The sequence below is a fragment of the Notamacropus eugenii genome, chromosome 3, assembly GCF_028372415.1.
Source record: "Notamacropus eugenii isolate mMacEug1 chromosome 3, mMacEug1.pri_v2, whole genome shotgun sequence".
Taxonomy (NCBI): domain Eukaryota; kingdom Metazoa; phylum Chordata; class Mammalia; order Diprotodontia; family Macropodidae; genus Notamacropus; species Notamacropus eugenii.
The window spans coordinates 366,643,146-366,666,029 of NC_092874.1; the positions used below are offsets into that span (position 1 = coordinate 366,643,146).

The window sequence follows — 22,884 nt, forward strand, 5'->3', positions numbered from 1 at the left end:
CTGAGCTCTTGTAGCTACTTGGCAATATTGTTACTTATGTCTTATTGATTCCCTAGAGTACTCTCCCCAGCAACCCTTAAAAACTTTCTCCCCTTGCTACCAGCTCCAACTCCCAACTCATCTCATTTTCAGTAGATCCCATCACCTACTTCTTTATGGAGAAGCTCTTGATTTTCTGACTTGAGCTTCTTTATTTTCCTTACTTGTACCTATCCACTCATCATTCCCTCTGGTTTAGGAGGAAAAAGTATTCTCTTCACAGCCTAAAACCCTGCATCTGCTCTTCTAATTCTAGACCCATCTTCCCTGCTCTACTATATTACTTCTTAATCATTCCTATTCTGGTATTCTTTTATCTTTACATTTTCAGAGACTATGTTCACAAACATGTAAAGATTTCCACCTACACACACAGACACAGACACAGACACAGACACACACACACACACACACACACACACACACACCTTTTAAGGATGGGGAAGGAAATCCTAAATCATGGAATCAGCAATTTAGAACCAGAAAGACATTTGGAGATTAACTTTTACAACAGTTTTAGTCAATCAAAAAACACTTATTACCATCCTACTATGTCTATGCATTCTATTAAGGGCTGAGGCCACAAATAAAGAAAAAACCATGGTCTCTTCCCTCAAGAAGCACACATTCTAACTGGGGAGAAAACATGCTAACTACTCTGTAAAAGATAGATAGATAGATAGATAGATAGATAGATAGATAGATAGATAGATAGATAGTAAATGAGAACTAATCTCAGAGTGGGGCAGGGCAGCAAAGGCCTCTTGTAAAAGGTATGATTTCAGTCCAGCCTAGAAGGAAGTCAGGAAGCAGATGTGAAGAGCATTCTAGCCATAAGGAACAGCCAGTAAAAATGCATGGAGTCAAGAGATATAGTACCTTTTGTGAGGGCAGCAAAGAGGCCAGTGCCACCGGATGTTAGAGCACATAGAGGCAAGTAAAATGTAAGAGGGGAAGCAAGGTGGCAAAGTGGATGGAATGCCATTCCTGGAGTCAGGAAGGCCCGAGTTCAAATCTAGCCTCAGTCATTTACTGGTTGTATGACCCTGAATAACTCACTTAACCCTGTTTATCTCCATTTCCTCATCTGTAAATATGAACTGGAGAAGAAAATGGAAAATCATTCCAGAACCTTTTTCAAGAAAATCTCAAATGGGGTTACAAAATGTTGGATACTATTGAAATAACTGAACAAAATGAAAAAAGCCAGAAAAAGCACGAAGAGAACAAGAAGTCCAACATAACATTTTATATTTGATCTTGGAGGTGGTAGACATAACTTGGAATTGATTTAGAAGGATAGTGATATGATCAGGCTTTGGCTTTAAGAAGAGCACTTCAGTAGCTTAATGAAGGATGGAATGTAGTGGAGAGAGACTTGAGACAAGGATAGCAATCAGCAGGTTATAGCAATATTCCAGGCATGAAATGATAAGGACCTGCACTTAGGTGACAACTGTTTCAGTGAAGAGAAAGGGAGATATAGAAGATAGGTTGCAAATGTAGAAACAACAGGTCTTGGCACTAGACTGAATACATGTGCAAGTGAGAAATCCAGAATTGCACTAAAATTGAGAGCCAATGAGACTGGAAGGATGATGGAACTCTCCAGTGTCCTCAACAATAAGAAGGAAGGTAGGGAGAGGGAAAGGTTTGGAGATAAAGACAATGAGCTCAATTTTGGACAAGTTGTATTTCAAATGTCTAGGGGACATCCATTTCTATCTGTCTAGGCAGGTGGAAAGGGGAACCTGGAGGTCAGGAGAAAAGTTATGTCTGAATAAACAGATAATAGAATAAATCTAGATAAATACATCTGAGAATCTAAATGCATACAGATGGTTATTAAATCCACAGGATATGGTGAGGACACCAAATGAAGTCACATATAGGGAGAAAAGAGTCAAGGACAAATCCTCAAGGGAAACACACTTACTGGGTATGAGCTGGATTAAAAAACAAAACAAAACAAAACAAAACAGTAAAGGAAACTAAGAAGGTATAATTAAACAAATAGAAAAGAACCAGGAGACAGAAGAGAAGTCAAGAAGGATGAGGAGTCATTAGATTTAGAAATTTAAGATTTTATTTCACAAATGAGAAAACTGAGTCCCAGAGAAGCGAATCTCTTTACTTATAGTTACATAGCTAATAAATTTCAGATCCAGGGTTAAGGTCTCCAGACTACTTGATTTCACTTATATCTTTATGCTTACATGATCCTGCTGACTGATACTTTCTCTTTCTCTCAGTGCCTAATGTCTATCCCAAAGTAACTTCCACCTAAAATACTGCAATAACATCCTAAGCATTCCCTTCTCATCTCTCCTGCTTTATAAACAACTCCATAAACAGTCACCAGATCAATTTACTAAATGTATACAAATGATATCACTCTCCTATTCAAAAATCTTCAGTGTTACTTCCAATGTTCATAAACTAAACTTGAAATGTCTTAACTTGTCACTCAAGAATTTCCACATCCAGTACCAAGGCTTTTCCAGCCTTATTTCACCATCCTCTATTTCATATAACTCTACAATCCAGTCAAATTAGACAATTCCTCGTTCATGGTACATATTTCACATTTTCACATTTCTACACTTCTATGCTTCTCATTATTTTTATCTTTTCTAATCATCCTTCAAGGTTTTACTTAAAAATAATCTCTTCTCCATGAGGCTTTCCTTTATCTTCCCATCAAGAAGTGACTTTTTCCTTCATCAGATCTATTCATTTTAATTCACCAAATGCCAAATATTTATCTGTAAAAAGGCACTGACTGTACTTGAAGCTGATCACATGCCACCTCTTACTGAAGTTATTCTTGCACATAGTGAAAGATGGTGTGATGAAGTAGAGTGAGCATTCAGTTTGGAGCTAAAAGGCCTGAGTTTGATTTCAGTCTTTGTGGAAAAGTTGAATAAATTCACTGAATTTCAATTTCATCATATATAAAATAGGAAGAAACATAATTATATCATCTTCATAAGGTTTTTTGAAGAAAATGTTTATAGATATTAAACATATAAATATGACTTATTGTTGCATGCCTCCTCTTTTCTATCACATTAATCTTCATATTTCCATCAGTATCTATGACAATGGTATGAAAAGCCTACTTATTATATGTGGCTTGAATTATCTATATCTCATCCTTATCATTCTTTTTATACTGTCCTGGTTCAACTTCTTTCACTTAGATTTGAGATCCTACAGCACAGAGATTGTGTTTTATCTTTCTTAGTATTCCCAAAATTTAGCATAGCACCTTGCATATAGTAGGTGATTAATAAATGCTTACTGACTGATTTTATCACTGTCTTCTCTTGCCTATTCAATACGTTAATGTAAGTATACTCTAAGATTCAATCCTTGTGTTTTTGTTGTGCTCTCTACTCTCTTGCCACACAATCATCTCATCTTCTTCCATACTTTCAATTAAAACTTAAAAGCAGATGACTTGCATTTCTGTCCTGTCTTAAATGCCAGTTCTACATTTCCAAAAGCCTACTGTATATTGCCAGGGATTGGTTATCCTAGCATTTTCCAATGTAAACTTATAACATTGCCTCACTGTGACATGAAAGTTACCTTAGATTCTTGATGCCTATGTCAGCAGAGCACAAGTGCTGACCTTTCCGGAATAGGAAAATTTTGAGCATGAACTTAGGAATGTTCTATGTGTCCTCTGGTCAAGGACCAACATTAATGAAAAGATACATAAGAGGGCTAATCACCAAGTGAAAACACAGTATTTTGAGCATACTAGGCGTTTAATAAGAATCTGCTGAATTAAAGGGTTTTTGGGGAGATTTTTTTTTTGGAGAGTTGAGGATTGTTTGCTTTTGTTTTGCTTTGCCATTTTTTTTTATCTAGCAACTCATGAACAACCTATACACAAAAGTGCCTGTGGAGAGAGTTTCTATAAAGATAGAATCCCAGACCTTTGGGATATGAAATTATATTCCACTATTATCAAAAACTGAACATATTTAAAACTATAACATTATTCTCTATCATTGCTTAAGCTAATTCTCCACCTGAATGTCCTATTCCTGTCAATACCATTATTCTCCCAGGCACCTTTCCTCATGTATCCTTCTCTTCTTTTGCTTACTAACACCAGTGAATCAATGTCTTACTGACTTTTTCTTCATAATTTATCTCACAACAATTCTATCCATTCTATTCTCATTGTTCTTGTCTTATTTCAAGTTTATGTTATTTCTCTATTTTGATCATACTACTTTGGAGGAGCTAAGAATTTACAGGTCCCTGGAGATATCTCTGAAAGCAGCTGCACAAACCTGCTGAAACTTGGGGCAGTGCACCCTGCACTTAGCAAGGAGCTTAGAGATCAAGTAATTGACAGGGAAAATGACCAATATGGGGAAAATAAGAGTATAGGAAAAAATATATGTATATGTGTGTATGTATATATTTATATATACATATACATATGTACTTATGTATACTTATACGTATATATGTGTATATATATATATATATATATGTGTGTGTGTGTGTGTGTGTGTGTGTGTGTGTGTACTTTCCTGGTGAAAAGATATTTTCTTACAATGAGGAAGATTAGAGCATACAACTGGAGGAAGATCAAAGCACACAACCAGAGGAAAACAGACTGGTCAAGGCCAATATCCAAAGCCTTCAAGAAAAAAATATGAAATGGTCTCAGGCCATGGAAGAGCTCAAAAAACATTTTGAAAATCAAGTAAGAGAAGTAGAGGAAAAATTGGGAAGAGAAATAAATGATGGAAGAAAATCATGAAAAATAAGTTAACACCTTACTAAAGGAGAACCCTCAAAATACTGAAGAAATTAACATCTTTAAAAATAGACTAACTCAAATGACAAAAGAGGTCCAAAAAACCAATGAGAGAAGAATGCCTTAGAAAGCAGAATTGTTCAAATGGAAAAAGAGGTCCAAAATCTCAGTGAAGGAAATAATTCCTCCACAATTAGAATGCAGCAGATAGAATCTAATGATTTTATGATAAATCAAGAAATTATAAAACAAAACCAAAAGAATGAAAAAATAGAAGAAAATGTGAAATATCTCATTGGAAAAGCAACTGAACTGGAAAATAGATCCAGGAGAGATAATTTAATAATTATTTATCTATTTGAAAATCATGAGCAAAAATAGAGCCTAGACATCATCTTTCAAGAAATTATCAAGGAAAATTGTTGTGATAGTCTAGAACCAGAGGGTAAAATACAAATGGAAAAAAATCCACTGATCACTTACTGAAAGAGATTCCAAAAGAAAAACTCTTAGGAATATGGTAGCCAAATTTCAGATTTCCCAGTTCAAGAAGAAAATGTTATAAGCAGCCAGAAAGAAACAATTCAAGTATTATGGAAACATGATCAGTACAACACAGGATTTAGCAGATTTTAGATACTAAGGTATCAAAGGACTTGGACTATGATATTCCAGAGGTCAAAGTAGCTAGAAGTAAACCAAACATCACTTACCCAGCAAAACTGAGTATAATATTTCAGGGAAAAAAATGGAATTTAAATAGTGGACTTCTAAGCTTTCTTGTTGAGAAGACCAGAGCTGAATAGAAAATTTGACTTTCAAATACAAGAATGAAGAGAAACATGAAAAGGTAAAAAGGAAAGAGAAGCCAAAAGAGACTCATTAAAGTTGAACTGTTTATATTCCTGCATGGAAAGATGATATTTGTAACTCATGAGACCTTTCTCAGTATTTGGGTAGTTAGAGGGAATACACACACACACACACACACACACACACACATGTGCATATATATATTTATACTATATACATGTAGGCATATGTATATGTACTTATATAAATGTGTGTGTGTGTGTGTGTGTGTGTGTGTGTGTGTGTGTGTACATAGAAAGAGGGCATAGAGTGAGCCGAATATGAACAGAGGATACCTAAAAAATAAAATTAAACGTTGAAAGGAATGTACTAGGAAAAAGAGAAAGGGACAGGTAGAATATAGTAAATCATCTCACATAAAAGTGGCAAGAAAGAGCTTTTACAATGAAGAGGAAGTAGGTGTGAGGGAAAAGTGAGACTTACTCTCATTGGATTTGGCTTAAGGAGGGAATAACACACATTCATTTGGGTATGAAAATCTATCTTCCCCTACAAGAAGGCAGGGGAGAAGGGGATAGGAGAGGGAGGATAACAGAAGGGACAGCAGATTGGGGAAAGGGGTAATCAGAAGCAAGCACTATTGTAGAGGGACAGGTCAAAGGAGAGAACACAATAAATGGAGGATGGGACAGGATAGAGGTAATGTGTTTAGTCTTTTGCAACATGACTGTTATGGTAGTGTTTTGTATGGTTACACATGCATGAACTATATTGCTTGCTTTCTCAATGAAGGTTGGGAGGGAAGGAGGGAGATAATGTAGAACTCAAAGCTTTAAAAATGAATTGTTAAAATTTGTTTTTGAAAGTAACTGGGAAATAAGTTATACAGGCAATAAGGTATAGAAATCTATCTTGCCCTACAGGAAAACAGAGGGGAGGGAGATGGGAGAAGGGGGGTGATAGAAGAAAGGGTAGATTGGGGTAAGGGGTGATTAGGGTGTATGCTGTCCTGGGGTGGGGTGAGGGGAGAGATGGGGAGAAAATTTGGAATTCAAAATCTTGTGGAAGTGAATGTTGAAAACTGAAAATAAGTAAATTATGTGAAAAAAAATACCAATCAGTAATTAAAAAAAAGAAAGGCTTCATATAAAAAGAGTCAATTAGCCAGCTTTGAAGGAGATAAAGGTTTCTGAGAACCAAAAGTGATGTGGGAGTACATACTATGCCTATTCAGCCTATTCTCTTGCCTGAGCTCTAGTGACATATCTCCAACTGCCTATTTGAGGTTTCAGACTGAATACCCCAAAATCAGAGCAAAATCAACATGTCCCAAACTAAACTCATTAGCTTTTCAAAATCCTTCTGCCTTCCAAACATCTCTATTTTCTATCAAGCACATCACTATACTTTAAATCACTCAGATTTACAATCTTAGCATTATTCTTGATTCTTCACTCTCTCTCAGACCCTGTACTCAATCAGTTGTCAAATCTGGTCATTGTGACATCCAGAATATCTCTCAAATCTGTGACTTCTCTCTACTCATATGGTCATCAGTCTTGTTCAGGCCCTCATCAGCTCTATCCTAGACTGCTGCAAAATCCTCATAATTGGACTACATGATTCCAGTCTTAACCTTCTCAATTTGTCATCCACACAGCTGCCAAAATGGTTTTCCTAAAGTACAGGTCTAATCATGTTGTTTCCCAACATGACAATTTCCAATGGTTCCCTTTTGCTTCAAAGGTCAAATATAAATTCCTCTGTTTATCTTTTAAATCCATACCTCCAGAACTTTTTGCCTTACTTATAGGACCACAAATCTCATATGGGCTGTCATCACCTCTTGCCTAGATTACTGCTATATTCTCTCACTGGCCTCTCTCTGCCTTTAATGTCTCTTTCCCATTCTATCCTCCATGGCTTTATCATGTTTATCTTCTTAAAATATTACTTAGATCATGTTATTCCTGCTAAAAGCACTCATTGGTTTTCCCTCCTCTGAATTCCTCTTATACCATTTGGAATAGCTTAATTAATTTTCACAGCAGTTCATAATTTCAAACTGTATGCATTTTCTCATTTGAGTTTTACAACCCAACTCTGGTGTAGGTGGTGCAAATATTTTTATCCTCACTTTATAGATGAGAAAACTTAGGCTTAGAGAGGAAAACTTAACCAAGTGACTTAACCAAGAAGACATATTTAATAATAATAATTGTAAATCCTCATATTTTTGTAATACTCTGTGGTGTTTAAAGTGTTTTACATATATTATCCCATTCAAGCCTCAGAGCCTGTGAAGTGGTGGTATTACTCCCATTTTGCAGATGAGAAACTAAGGCATAGAAAAGTGGCAAATTGGTCAAAGGTCAAACAGCATTACTTGTCAGTAAGAATTTAAATCTAGATCATGAGGCTCCAGATTTACTCTTTTTTTCACCACTCAAGAATGTATATTTCAGTACTTTTCCCATCTTACTATATAAATGTTCACCTTATTTTTATATGTACAGTGGAGAAGAGATTTCTTAGTCACAAATGAAGTGGTAACGAAGTATTAACAATCCATGATCCCTTTACAACATATGATACTTCTTTCTGTCTCTTCTGACTCAGAAAGAGGTATTCAAATTTCCTTTTAAAGGATCACCAAGTGCTGACACTTTTTGTTATGTAATACATCCTGTGGCTAAAGCCAGTGACATCAATTGAGGGAAGGGAAAAACAAACCCTACCTCCTCTACAGGTGAACACATCTTAATCTCTAGCACTATAAGCTTCTTGTGTCAAGGGTCATATTCAAAAGTACTCAGGATAATAATTCTATAGCTGAAAGGAAAGTCTGGTGGCATTTGATCAAAGATGTTTATTTTACAGATTAGAAAAATGAGAATTAGGCAGGGTCTGGTTAAGTAACTTGTCTCAAAGGAAGTAAACATCAGAGGTATAATTTGCAGCCTGATCCTCAGGTCTTCTGATTCCAGAAAAAGTACTTTTTTTTCCACTATTCAGTTTGGGGAACCTGTGACCTTGAGGCCCTCTAGGTTCTCAAATGAGGCCCTTTGACAGCATTTGAGGACCTAGAGGACTATGTCACCTCAAGGCTTCAGGTTCTCCACCCCTGCACATGCTGCCTCAGAAATATTTTGAGTCCAGAGTTTCTGAGACACAGAATTCATATCAGGGACAAGCAACACAGTGAAATGTTACATGCAAACAGAAGGGATTATATATAGCAGCTAGGTGGTACAGAAGATATAGTGCCAAGCCTAGATTCCAAGAAGATTCATCTTTCTTGAGTTCAAATCTGGCCTCAAATACTTACTAGATTTTTGACCCTGAGCAAGTAAAATGAGGTGGAGAAGGAAATGGCAAATAACTACAGTATCTTTGCTAAGAAAACCCTAAATGGGGTCACAGTGAATCAGAAATGACTGAAACAACTGAACAACAACAAGGGATTATCATCTATCCTAATTCATTAAATAAACAATGACAATTTGATTTTACAGATAAATTTTAATTTCTTAATTTAGCTATATAATCTTTGCCTTAAAGCATTTAACAAACACATCTACCTACTTGTAGTATGTTAAGCATAATGTCACCTAAGACAAAGATAAATGAGATGTATTCACTGAAATCATAAATCTTCTCCCCCCACCAGAAATTCTTTACTATGTATGAGCACTACTCATGACAGAATTTGTATTTTATAAGTATTAGTGCAATAAAATGATCACAATGTAATCATAAATTCTTTGAAATTTCACTATTACACTAAAGTTCTATCTACACTTAGCAATCAGAGTAGAGCAAATAAAAAAATCAACCTTCCTGACTCTTCTAAACCTCATTTACATGATACTAAGTCACTTCCTGATTATTAATGAAGGTTAAGTGCATTTTGGTGGCCTACATAAATATGGACGATGTACAATCTGGAGTGACAAGATATTAAAAGGTACACGCTAATACCATGGTATATTATTCACCCATTCTTAAGGGTAAGTCATCCAGACAAACCGGACTTGATGACTCCTTTATGCATAGGTTCCCAAGATAATAGCAATAATTATAATAATTATAAATAATTATAATAAGAAAAATAATTCATATTTATATAATCCTTTAAGGTTTGTAAAGCCTTTTCCTCATATCATTGTTGATAGCTTATGCCACCAAAGGATGAAAAGGAAGCTTCATCTTTACATAAAATGATTTCTAAAATAAATATGTAGAAAAACTCTATCTTCCTCTTTTCTGATACAGCAATATTATTACCAGAAAAGTTAAGGAAATAATTGCAAGAGATCTACAACATTCAGTTTGACAAACATTAATCAAGTTTTTAGTATTGAATACAGTTCTTTACTTGGCCCAGGAAGGAGACACAAAGATTAATAATATGTCACAGGGAGTATCCACTAAGATTCTGCTCTAGTGTCACATCATAGTCTGAAGGTGATCTTGGGATCTTGAAGGCACTCCAGTGGAGTGTAAGCTTGAATCTTTCAAATATGAACTTGTATATGAATTTTATATCCATGTTCTAAACACTAGCTATGTTTTGAAGACGGGTTATCAGGTAAGCCATTGGGTGATGAGTTTTCTGACTGTAGAAACTCCTGAAGACTGATAAAATCAATGAGGAAATAAAATCTCTGGATCATGTCAATGGAAGGGATGCTTATCCCAACCAAATAATAGAACCTTGAACAACTAAAGTAGAATTCATGTGGTCTGTGAAAAGCAGTGCCAGGAAATGGAAACAGCGCTCATCAGTCTTGATTTAAGATAACACTATCAATTAGTAATAATAAATGTGCCAGGCACTGTGTTAAGTCCTAGGGATACAAAAAGAAACAAAAGACAGCCCTTGCTCTCAAGGAACTCACATTGTAATGGGGGAGACAACATGCAAAAAAATATCAAGTAAACGATATACAGAATAAATAGGAAATAATTAATAGAGGGAAGGTGTTAGAATTGAAAGGAGTTGGAAAAAGGCTTCTTATAAAAAGTGGGATTTTAGGGACTTAAAGGAAGCAAGTGAGTCAGGAATCAGAGCTGAGAAGGGAGAGTGATGTAGGCAAGAGGGAGAGTCAGAGATAACATCCAAAGCCAAGAATTTAAGTGTCTTGTTCATGGAACAGTCAGGAGGTCACTGTCACTGGACTGAAGGGTACATGCACATGATGAAGAGTAAGGTTTAAGAATAATGGAAAAATAGGGAGTTAGGTTACGAAAGACTTTGAATACCAAATAGAGTATTTTATATTTGCTCCTAGAGGCATATGAAGCCATTGGAGGCTACTGAGTAGTGGGGTGAGAAGACTAGATCTGCATTTCAGGAAAATCACTGTAGAGGCTGCATGGAGAATGGATTCAAGTGAGGAGAGACTTGAAGCCCTCAGGACTATGAGCAAACTACAACAATAGTCCAGGCATGAGGTGATGAGGGCCTAGATTACAGTGCAAGTTTCAAAGGAGAGAAGGGGGTGTATGTGAGAGATGTTTAAAAGGTAAAATTGACAGGCCTTGGCAACAGATTGGATATAGGGGCTGAGAAACAGTGACCAGTCTAGGATGGCTCCTAGATTGCATGACTGAAGGATAGTGTTGCCCTCTACAGTCACAGGGAAGGTAAGTGAGTGGGGGATTTATTGGAAGAAATGGTAAGTTCAGTTTGGGACACGTTTCCTTTAAGGTGCCTGATGAACATCCAGATCAAGAGTTTGAAAGGCAATTGGAGATGCAAAATTGGAGGTCACCAGATAGTTTGGGGCAATATAGGCAGATTTGGGAATCATTAGCAACAAAACTGATGAGATCACCATTTGAAGCAGCGTAGAGGGAAAAGTCCTGAGGATCCTCTGTGGTTAAAGGGCATGATCTGGAGGAGGATCCAATAGAGGAGACAAAGAAGATGCAGTCAGAGAGAGAGAGAGAGAGAGAGAGAGAGAGACAGAGAGAGAGAGAGAGAGAGAGAGAGAGAGAGAGAGAGCAGTATCATGAAAACCTAGAGAGAAGTGAGTATCAAGGAAGAAAAAGTAATCAAAAATGTCAAAGACTACAAAGTGGTCAAAGAAAGTGAGATCATTGGATTTGGCAACTAAGAAATCATGAGTAATTTTGAAGAGAGCAATTTTGGTAGAAGGATAAAATCAGAAGTCAGACTGCAAGGGGCTAAGAACAGCAGAGGAAGAGAGAAAGTGGAAGCACCTATTGTAAGTGGCCTTTTGAGGAGTTTAGCTACAAAGAGGTAAAGAAATACAGAGGGGGTGGAAGGATCAAGTGAGCATTTTTTTTCAGGATAGAAGAACTATGAGTATGCTTTTAGGCAGTAGGGAATGAACTCATAGGCAGAGAAAGATCGAAAATAAATGAAAGAGTGGGGAGGACAGAGGAGGCAATCTGGTGGAGAAGACAGAATGTAATGAGATCACTTGTAAAAGTAGAGGGGTATTAAAATCATTTAATGATGAGTATGTAATCATAAGTAAGCAATTTAGCCTCAGCTTCTTGGTCCCTAAACCAGAGGGAATATAATTTTAACTTAAATTCCTTCGCAGAGTTGTGTGGAAAGTACTTTCTAAATAGTAGGGGATTCTAAGGGTGAATTTTAATTTTATCAGTTATAAGAATGATAATACTTAATCTGTCTCTTCAAGGATTTTACAAACCAATAGGAGAGAGAAGATAGAAACATAAACAACTACAATACTATTAGAATTATTTGAATGCACAGTAGAATTTCAAAGTATTAACGAAAGATCTAAAGATGAATATTCATATTCATATTCATTCTAAAGATGAATACATACATATTCATTCATTCATTTAATAGTTAACAACTATTAAAGGAAAACTATATGGAATATAGGAAAACCACTGAAATTTTAGCCTTTTCTTATGATGAGGCTACCCACACAGTTATTCCTTAACATTCAGATGACAAAATGATTTGACTTTTATCAGTTTTGTTCCATTTAACAGGGACATATTTAATAGAGGTAATATAGTTTTTATTAAAAATAAACATTTTAAATTATAAATCTAAAGGACTAGGTGAGTTTGCTGGCCTCAAAAAGTTACAGGACAAATAATTGTATGAAATGTGTTGTCTTGCTTACCTTATCTCCAAGACCAAAGAGGAATTGATTTTCCAACCTTCTACAGAGTGCTGAAAGATTGAAGATCCACCTTTTCGAATGATTTTATTAGAACTATTGACCAGTGGTCTATTGGAACACAGCTCACCATCTCTGAAATGTAACACAAAAAATAAACTTTTCTTTAAAGTTAAAAAACACAATAATTTTTCAGAAACATTCCAACATAATCTCATTTGAAATTATGATAAAATTGACATACCAGTGAATGTGACCCCAATGAAATTCATTCTGTGGTATTTATAGGGATAGGGCTAACTAGAGAGAACAGTAAAAGTGAAAGGGAGATAATTATATCAGAACATAAGTTCATATGTAAGAGAGGAGAGATGTTAATTCTCTCTCTCCTCTCTACCCCTAACCCCTTCAGTTGATAAACCATAGAAAGTGATCTCTATGTGGAAAGCTTTCCAGTTGAGGTGAATGAGCAAAAGAAACTTGCCAGGCCCCTAGGTTATTTAAATAGATAAACCCTGGATGAATTTTAGTAGTTCAGGAGTGGCAGAGATTTCAAGAAAGGAACTCTCCTGGGGGAGGAAACTGTGAAGGGTGGGAACACGGAAGAAATTTCAAACAGCAACCCACTTTGCTGTACCAGTAGCTTTGATGGGGAACTACTCAACTAGAAGACCCTATATTGATTTGAGTGTACACACACACACACACACACACACACACACACACACACACACACACACACACACACACCATAAAACAGGGCTACAACAGAAAGCCAGTTATCTAAGGCAGGAAGAAGTACTGGAATTTGTGAGTCGCCTTGACATCTATGTACTCTACGTATGTGCCTATTACTACTGGACTCTTTAAATTAAAGCCCACTGTTCTCATAGACACTGTGTATTTGTACTCCCTGGATTTATAAGAGGAATTACTTAGAGTCACTGTGTCTACTATGTAATATTAGTATAAGCTTTTGCTTAGGGTCAGCTGTATGCATTGGCTGATTATTGATAGGAAACATACTTGTGGAGATTCATGCATTACATAGTTTTGGAAGGGCCACCTAGAACCTGAAGAAGTCACTCTACTTACAAACCTGAGTCTTATAGTTGGAAAATAGACCATAGTGGGTGCTGACACATAGTTTTGGAATAAAGCCCTGTTTACATGAGGAAAAGGGCATTATGAGAATTGTAAGTCATTTATTCAAATATCTATATTCTTTTTTCTCTATAAACAATGAAAATGATGGTACAGACAGTTTCCTTCTCTTTCCAGGCTAATTAGACTATTAACTGTCATTCCTGCTAGACTCAAAAATCAAAACAATGAGAATGGTCCTGAATTGAGTAGGGTGTGTGTGTGCATGTGTGCGCGTGTGTGTGTTTTCAGTCATGTCTGACTCTTCATGACTCAATTTGGGGTTTTCTTGACAAAGATATTAAAAGTGGTTCATCTTTCCTTTTATAGATAACTGAGGCAAACAGTGTTAAGTGACTTGTCCTGGGTCACACAGTTATTAAGTGTCTGAGGTTACATTTGAACTCAGGTCTTCCTCTAAGCCTGGCACTCTATCTACCTAGTTGCTCTCCAGACCAACAGTTCACCACTTTGCTATTAAAGAGGAAAAAAAAATATTTTATCCTTGGATACTGAAATGAATCAGTCCTATGCTTATTGTCTTGTTGTTATAAACATGGCATCGGAAATTTAAAAAAAAAATGCAGCAGCTTTTAATGAGACAATGAAAAACCATAAGATTTTTCCAAAATGCAGTTATTCCTTCATGTATTATTGACTTTTAAAATGTTTAGGATTTTAAAAATACTTCTGACAGGCAGATCTTCACACAATCTTCAAGTTATTCTCTAGATATTATGCAGGCAAACCTCTCCCACTATCAATGGAAATTTTGCCTGGGCAACAGCTGCTGGATGAATTCTGTAATTGGAGGCTTATAGTACAGTATTTTGTTTTTGCATTCTTTTTAAATGCTGTAGTTAGAATTTGAAGCACTGCAGATGAAAATCTGTAGTCAACGCCCCCTCCCAAATTTAGAGTTCTTTTAAAATTAATATCCTAAAATATCTTAACTGATGAAAATGATACATTAGCATGCCCATACATGGCTAATAATATTCATCTTACAAAAGTTGCTTAGGATAGAAGGGAACATAAGGAAGAATTTAGCCTTCAGTGGCGCTGAAGTCAATTTTTATATTCTATGCCTAATCACTGTAGGTGTCCACAAATGAAAATACAGGCAGAAGAGAACATTTGAGCTGTTGTAGCTGGGTTTTTTTTTAAGACTATGAATGGCTAAGTTCAAATATATCATCAGTCTTGGAAAAGCAACACAAAAGCACATGTTCTAGTAACAATAGGTCAGCCATAGCAGCAGCATCTTTCTATAAGAAGAAATTATCTCATATAAAATAATGTTTGTAAAAGTGCTTAGAATGATCAAAATGTATCTTTTATTATCACAAAATTAATTATATCTCTATGGTAAGATAGAAATTGTACATAAACAAGACAACATATGCTAAATAATTGATATTATGGGATTACCTATTGTTATATATGTAGAATAAACTGAAATATATTGTTTTTTAATGAGAAATATTTAATAAAGAATATGAAGGGCTACTGACCCATCATCATGACCAGTTCAGTGCAAGTGCACTTTTATCCCTACAAAATTATCTTGTGTTTATTTTGTATACTTTTAGACCTAGGAATGGGAAGGAAATAATAAATATAGCACCTACTGCGTGCCAGGCACTATGCTTTATAGCATCTCACTTGATCCTCACAACAATCCAGTCAATTAGATGCTGTTATTATTCCCATTTTGCAATTGAGGAAACTGAGGTTGCCAGTGGTTAACTGACTTGGTAAGGAACCACAACTAGTTAAGTGTCCTAGGCCAAATTTGAACTCATCTTCCTAACTCTAGGTCAAATACTCTATCTACCACACTACCTAGTGCTTCCAGCTTATTATGCACCAAACTTCTTAAAGGAAAGTAATCTCCTTGAGATTAGGGACTCTTGTTTTTGTTACTACATCCCCAATACCAAGCATTGTGCCACAGATAGTAGGTTCTTAGTCAATGCTTGCTGACTTCATGTTCTGTACATTGAAACTTTGAAATATGACTAGATCAATGGATAACAAAGGTGGCATGCAGATTAACTAGATTTTATAGAAGCGATATTCTGAATCACAATGCATGACAGAAAGAAGGCATTGCTAAGGACTTCCTTACCTATCTCCTTTTCAACAACGTCTCAAATGGTTAGCATTGGTGTGCTATCTGAAGTACTGACACAGTTTTTCTCTAGAAATTCCAGTCGTTCCTATGAGTATTTAACTCATGACCCTGGCAACATCCTGTCTTATTAAAAATATTTTCCTTCCAGTGTATGTTTTGCACAATGTTGCCAGTCTTATTTCCTTCTACCCAGATAAAGCAAAACTTCTAAACAACTTCAGGGAACATATTTCTTGCATAAGCCTATTCTACAATATGATACAGTACACATGCCTAAAGGATATTTAACAAGATACATCAAAGAAAGTATACAATATAAAACTATATTAGAAGGAATCCTCCCCTATATTGAGCTAAAAATAACTCATTAAGCTTGTCCTCTGTATGGCACTGGTAAGAGAAGCTAGTCATTAATTATGTTACTGGTACATAAAAATATTTACTCTCTGAAATACATTTCCTATGCATCTTCACAACTTATTCAACAAAGCCTACAACAAATTACAAATATAATACAGTAGCACACTTTTAATCATACTTTCCAATAACAAAATTTTATCCCAAATGTTTTGCGTTAAGATATGCGGCAAAACTCTTCATGAACAAAGTTTTTTCACTTGTACTTGATATAAATTCTCCACAATCCCACACAAAGATCAAATTGGCAATACTTATCATTATATAATATTAAAACAGTGGTATATGGCAGTGGAGTGCTCTTTTTAATGATTCCTAAGAACTCCAATAGCAACTAGTAGAATTCTCTGTGAATGTGTAAGCTAAATTATATGATGGAATTTTGGATTTCCTGATACGTGACAGTATGATCCACCCTGAGATAGCATTAAACTAACTCTTGCTCTTAGAAGGAACACTACACAGATAAGTGGAGAATATAGATACTTGCTAATGGTACACAACATGAGATTTTTTTTTTAAGCTAATGAAGTTTAACATGAGATAAAATTTCTTTTAAAAAAGTCATTGCATACTAGACACAGAGAAGGTCTCAAAATCTGGCTTTTTTCAAATCCCTCCTGATATGTATAGACTGTGTGATCCTGGGCTTTCTAGGCATCTCTCTATGACTCCAATTTTCAACTCTCCAAAACTCTAGTTTTCAAAGAAGGTACTGGCCTGCATTGGTAGAGAAAATTTCCTTGTACTAATTTAATCAAAGATCTAGTTCATATCCTAGTTCTTAACTTAATGAAAATAGTGTGTAACAAAAAAATCAAGGTAATTTATATAGTGGATAAAATACATAGTTATTATAGCTAAACATAAGTAGCATATAACATATTTCTGTTGATTTACTTACTTTTTTCCCTATATGCATAATATTTATATGTTTATATAATATGCATAATATATACAATATATTATAACAAATATCTGTTATAAATGTGGTATTAAAAATCCTCTCAATATGAAGCTATTGATCAGTCAACAATGTCACTGAAACATGTTAGATCTTCTCAAATGGTTAATAGTTAATGGAAATGAACTCAAAGGGCATTCTAGGGGAAATCTCAACAGGAAGTCAAAGAATGGAAGAATTGTAGCTGAAAGGGATGGAAGAGATCAAACTAATCCAACTACCCTCATTCTATAGATGATAGGCAAGATCACACAGTAGCGAATGATAGAGTAAGAACTGAACCCATGTCCCCTAACTGCAAATCTAGCAATAGCTCTCCATGCTACACTGCTTTGTTTGTATTTAGAATAACTCTGAAATTACTCCTTAGTCACAGTATGCTGGGTATAGCAGATGCTATTCATGGAATCACCAAATTTCACTTGGAAAAGACTTCAGTAGCAATCTAGCTCAATCTTTATTGTAAGGATTCAATCTCTTCCCCTCCCCCATCCTCTCTAGAACATACCTGACATAGTTAATCAGCCTTTCCTTGAAGATGTATATACTGAAAGAATAAGCACTAGCTCCCAAAGAACCTCATTCTATTTCTCCTTAGTTTTCATTGTTAGGAAAGCTTGAGAGTTTTCCTTTGAAATTAAGCCTAAATGTGCTTCTTTGCAACTTTTAGTAGTCTTGACCTCAAGAGCCAAAGAAACCTAAAACAAAACTAAATGAACAAAAACTCCATGTCTAATTCCTCATCCATATAACAGTCAACCTTTCAAATAAATGAAGGTGGGGGTATAGCTTCCCCAGATTCTTTGATTCAGGCCAAACAATCTCATTTTCTTCAACCAATCCACAAGGATTCCTGCTGTCCTCAGGATAGAGAGAGTAATTGGGAGAGTAATAGAAAAAGTTGTGTTAAGCACTGCGGTTCTCATTATTTCTTTCCTTTCCCAGATATTTATCTTTAACATATAGTATTTAGAAACTCAGGTTTTTAAGGTGTTATTGTTGACTCTAAATTGAAACTCTAGACTCTCCCAGGAAAGAGATGAAGCTTTGGAGAAGGGTTATAGACCTCAGGACATTGGAACTTTAAAGAAGTGAATATATAATTATACTGTCCAGAGTTCCTTCCAACTCTACATCTTGGCTCCAAGCTATAGATGGCTTTCAGACATCCCTTACTGCCCACCTGCAATGCATGTAGTGCCCCCCAAAGGCCAGTCACTGCTTCTGTTGCTAAACTCATTTTGTATATTGGTGTCCACAGAAGTGGACATCTCTGCCTTATTAATCTGAAATAAACAACTCTGGATGCTCTGGGGTTCCTAGGGAAGATTTGGAGAAAAGAGGGAGAGGAAAAACTGTCATTAGGTAATTGTGTTAGTGAAGCCTTTTCCTAGTGATTCTGTCTGTTGTAGTAATGCTGAGATTTCCAAGAAGCCCCAGGCTCTTCCCAGGTTGTGCTCTGTCTCCCACCAGGTTTCAGCCTTGGAGCATCGGAGAAGCCCTAGGCAAAACGGGACATCTGTCTGGAGTTAGTGCCAGCAAAAATAACTCTGTGACCCCAGGAAGAACGAAAGAGGTGGCAGTGACTGGTGGGCAGCAGTCTGGGAGCTGACCAGTCCTGAGAACGGGGCGGGGGGAAGGGAGAAATGGGAGGATCTCAGACTGACTGGCAATAATCTCGCTGCACAAAACAGTAATTGCTGGAGTTAAATAAGGAGGAGCACACATTGTTATATTGGAGCCACTCATGTGTCTTTTCAGAACCGAAGGGGAACTCGCATTCCCGCAACAAAAGGTTTCTCCAGCTTACTGCTTTTTTTTTTTTTTTTCAGGGTCTGCCTGCTCCCAGTTCCTTCCCTCAGGTAGGAGAGAAACACTGGTTACAGGCAAGCTAGACAGCTCTGCAACTCCGCGCGTTTTCAGATAACACGAAGGGGAAACCGCAACTCAGGTTCTTGAGGGTGCACAAGCTCAGCACCCTCAGCTGCAACTGGGGCCCGCCTACGCTCTTCCTCCGGCTTGGGACTGCAGCCTCTCGTCTCGAAGCTTCTTTATCGAGGGTGAAAGAGAAATGCATGCCGGCTGCGCCCAGGAAGAAGGGGTAGGTGAGGTTAGGGTTAGCCTTAGTTTGCCAGTGTACCACGCTCCAGGCGGGCAAGTGGAGGAGGAAAAAGCACACGTCGTATCTGCCTCTGTCTCGAGACGCGCCCCTCCCACCCTATCTCCCCAGTGGAGAGAGCCACATCGACCGCACGCCCCTCTAGTACTAAAGCCCTTTCGTAGTTATTTCCAGCTACAAATGCTTGACTTCTGGAAATGGCTTACCCTTAGGTGTTCCCAAGGAGAAAGAGAGCCCTTCTCCATGTATGGAAATCTCATTTTCCATCCATCAGTTTTCCAGAGACCCCCTTTGTTTGATAGAGAGACAGGTCTGCAGGGTTTACCCCACACTCTCCGCCCACTGCCTCCACCACCCCCCTTCATCAAAAGCGTCCTCTTTGTCAATTGCTTTGCCCCGGGTTTTCTATCTATAAAAACCCCCTCCCCTGGTAGACGCATACTCTTACACACACCACACACACACACACACACACACACACACACACACACACACACACACACACACACACACTCACACACCCCGCCCAAATCTCTTTCAGACATTTATCTAAAATGTCTAAACAAGCTTTTCAAACCTTCCTTTTCCCCCTAGGTACGATATTTCTAATACACTGACTTCCTTATAGATTAGCAGTTTCTACCTAAATGAATTCCCCTCCTCTTCTCATCCTCTTAACTTAGATTATTTGTCTTTTGTGAGCGGCTGTCTATGCCTGGTAATGAAGTGCACGAAGTTTGGTGTGTATGGGGGGGAGGACAACAGGGGAGGGGTGGCACTCTTTAACAGGGACACACAAAGTGTGGTTTTAACTTAAGGATTTCATTCTGTGTAAAAGCTGAGGGAATGAAGAAACTAGCAGAAATCTCTGCTAACAAGGAGTTTCTGAGGTTAGTCGTCTGAAGGAAACTTGTTTCTAAAAATGAATTTTTAACTGTCTTTACAGCCAATTTCACAACCTCACAAAACGTTGCAAGATACAATAGCAGCAAAGTTGTAGTAACCTCTTGGGTAAACTTCAAAGTCACAAAAACGGCGAGGAGGAAAGGGCAACACTAAAATAATTAGAGACCTTGGGATGTTCTTAAACCATTTGTCCATTTGAATGAAAGGAAGAAACTGAAGGAAAGTGCTATTTTGTAGTATTCTGCGTCCCAGTTTTTAAAGCTGATACCAAAATGTCAACATCTTTGACATCTTTACACTTTCAGACAGTGTAAATAAAAACTAGAGATACTAGCTGTAAGCAGATAAAAATTCTAGTACACGAGATATACAGGAAGAAGGAAGGAAAGGACAGAGGGAAAAGGTAGTCTCTACTTTTTTTGAGTTTGAAAGCTCATCAGCTATCAGTCAACTCAGCAGTCTATTTTCTCTGTGTACAGAGAGGGCATGGTAAATAAAGGGAACTCACTTAAATTCTACCTCTAAGGTTAAAGAGGAGTCCTTCCAGTAACTCCTTGTTTACATATGAGTAGTTACTTCTCCTCAGCTGAACTACTACTGGAAAGGATGTGGGGGGCTGGGGAAACACATTTGAGTAGAAGCCTATTTTATTAAAAAGGCTAAATAGACACCACACACACACACACACACACACACACACACACACACACACACACACACACACACACACACACACACACACCCTCTCCAGCTGTTCCTTCATCTACATTTTCATGTCTTCCACCGCTTTTGTTAGACCCACACTTTGCATTTACCCTATGAGTTGCGTTTCCTGATGCTCCTCAGTTCGTGCTATTTCTTTTGTCTTATAAACGATCAGGAGGATACTTATCGTGCAGATAGTCCATCTCTTCCTGATGGAGCGCATCTTGCCAGCCCAGGGAAATCCTTTTTTCCCCCTTTTTACACCTTCGTTTTGCATAAAGATTCCGTTGGGTGTTAGGGGGGAGGATGAAAATCTGTAAAATGAGAGGGAAGCCCGGAGCTCTGATCACAAGAGATCAGGGACACAGAAGACAGTGGCAGTGGCAGTAGCTGCTGTGGCAGTAGCTGCGGCGGCGGCGGCGACTGTTCCTCGCATGCTAGAGAAGAGGTCGGAGGTTTCCAGTGGCACCCTGGCTCTGCTCTGGGTCCCGGGGCGTTCCCTACTGCTCCGCGCCTGTCTCACTCATGCTCTCCTTTCCTTTCAGATTCAACACCTTGTGCATTTGAGGTGGCAGAGGCTGCAGCTGGGCTCCTGAACGTCACTGGCCCTTCCTTTTTCCTAGCAGGGAAATGATGAGCAGAAACCAGCCAATCGCTGGACGTAGGGGGCGGAGGCTGCTGATACCTCCCTTTGCGGGCCGGCCGCTGTTTCTGCCTTTCTGTCTTACTGTAACACTGAGAAAGAAAACTGCTACACAGTTTTAGCAAACACGTACAGGTGTCGAATCAACTAGTTAGGAAGTTTTCAGACGTTCTTTCTGGAAGTACTAGCCAGATTCCGAGACAATAGAGTAAGCTTTTTCTCTCTAAGAATAAGTTTATGAGATCCCATCTAAACTTCTAAAGAGAATACAGGTGCGTGTATGGATTCCCACCGGGGGTCTAGGAATGAGATAGAGAGCTGTCTGGAGGGTAGTAATTACAAAGGTTTTTTTTTTTTTTCAGTTTACAGGGAGATTCTTCATTAAAATGTCTGTCAGACCCTAATTTTGATTTTATAGAAAAGTGAACATGGACAAGAAATAATGGGGAAATGTATCTTCATGCTTCATATTTAAATATTTTAACTAAATACATTTTGGAATCACATCCCTAAACCAATCTCCCCTGATTTTCCTATACATATTTCACTCTTCTCATCCTTTTCTTTCTTGTATGAACCAAGGCAAAGAGCACCCTATTCCACAATCTAAGTGTACGTAAATTCCTCCTGAGACTGGCCTGGTAACAAATAAGAAAGTGAGGGTTTCTCATTTCCTCTGACTCATCATGCCTCTCCCTGAATTAGAATTCTGAAGAAAATATCTAAAATCAAAGTTTAGTTTTTCTTATGTCTACGTTCTCTCAGAAAAGGATTAACAAAGTTACTTCTAAAATAAATGCTTAATGTACAAAACAGATATCAGACATAGAAGAGCTATTAATTTCTTCTACCATAAATGAAAAGCATTAGAACAGAAATGATACATTAAAATACACATTGACAAATGCATAAAACATAAAAATAATGCATCATCATCAGTATCAGCATCATTTTCCTAAAGATACTTTGTGAATAGAGTCACTTCCAAGCAATTCAAAAAGTCTAGACCAATCCAGGCATGGATCTTTATGGTTCAACATGAGCTTGTTGGAGGTCATGTCCCTTTAGAAGAGATG

The 22,884-nt window shown here is 37.3% G+C and overlaps 1 protein-coding gene and 1 long non-coding RNA gene across 2 annotated transcripts in view; one reads left to right on the forward strand and one right to left on the reverse strand.

Annotated features, from left to right (window-relative positions):
* The window catches only part of ST8SIA4 (ST8 alpha-N-acetyl-neuraminide alpha-2,8-sialyltransferase 4), a 147,634-nt gene extending 125,865 nt beyond the window's left edge, over window positions 1-21,769 (reverse strand). The window contains exons 1-2 of the mRNA XM_072597371.1: window positions 21,276-21,769; window positions 12,778-12,909 (exon numbers count right to left, since the gene is read on the reverse strand). Of these exons, the coding sequence (XP_072453472.1) occupies window positions 12,778-12,909; window positions 21,276-21,442 (299 nt within the window). The 5' untranslated portion in view covers window positions 21,443-21,769. The remainder of the gene's footprint in view (window positions 1-12,777; window positions 12,910-21,275) is intronic.
* On the forward strand, window positions 19,091-22,625 carry LOC140496948 (uncharacterized). The gene is made up of 2 exons (XR_011964459.1): window positions 19,091-19,536; window positions 21,711-22,625. It is a non-coding gene; the product is annotated as an uncharacterized lncRNA (long non-coding RNA).
* The last annotated feature ends 259 nt before the right edge of the window (window positions 22,626-22,884 follow it).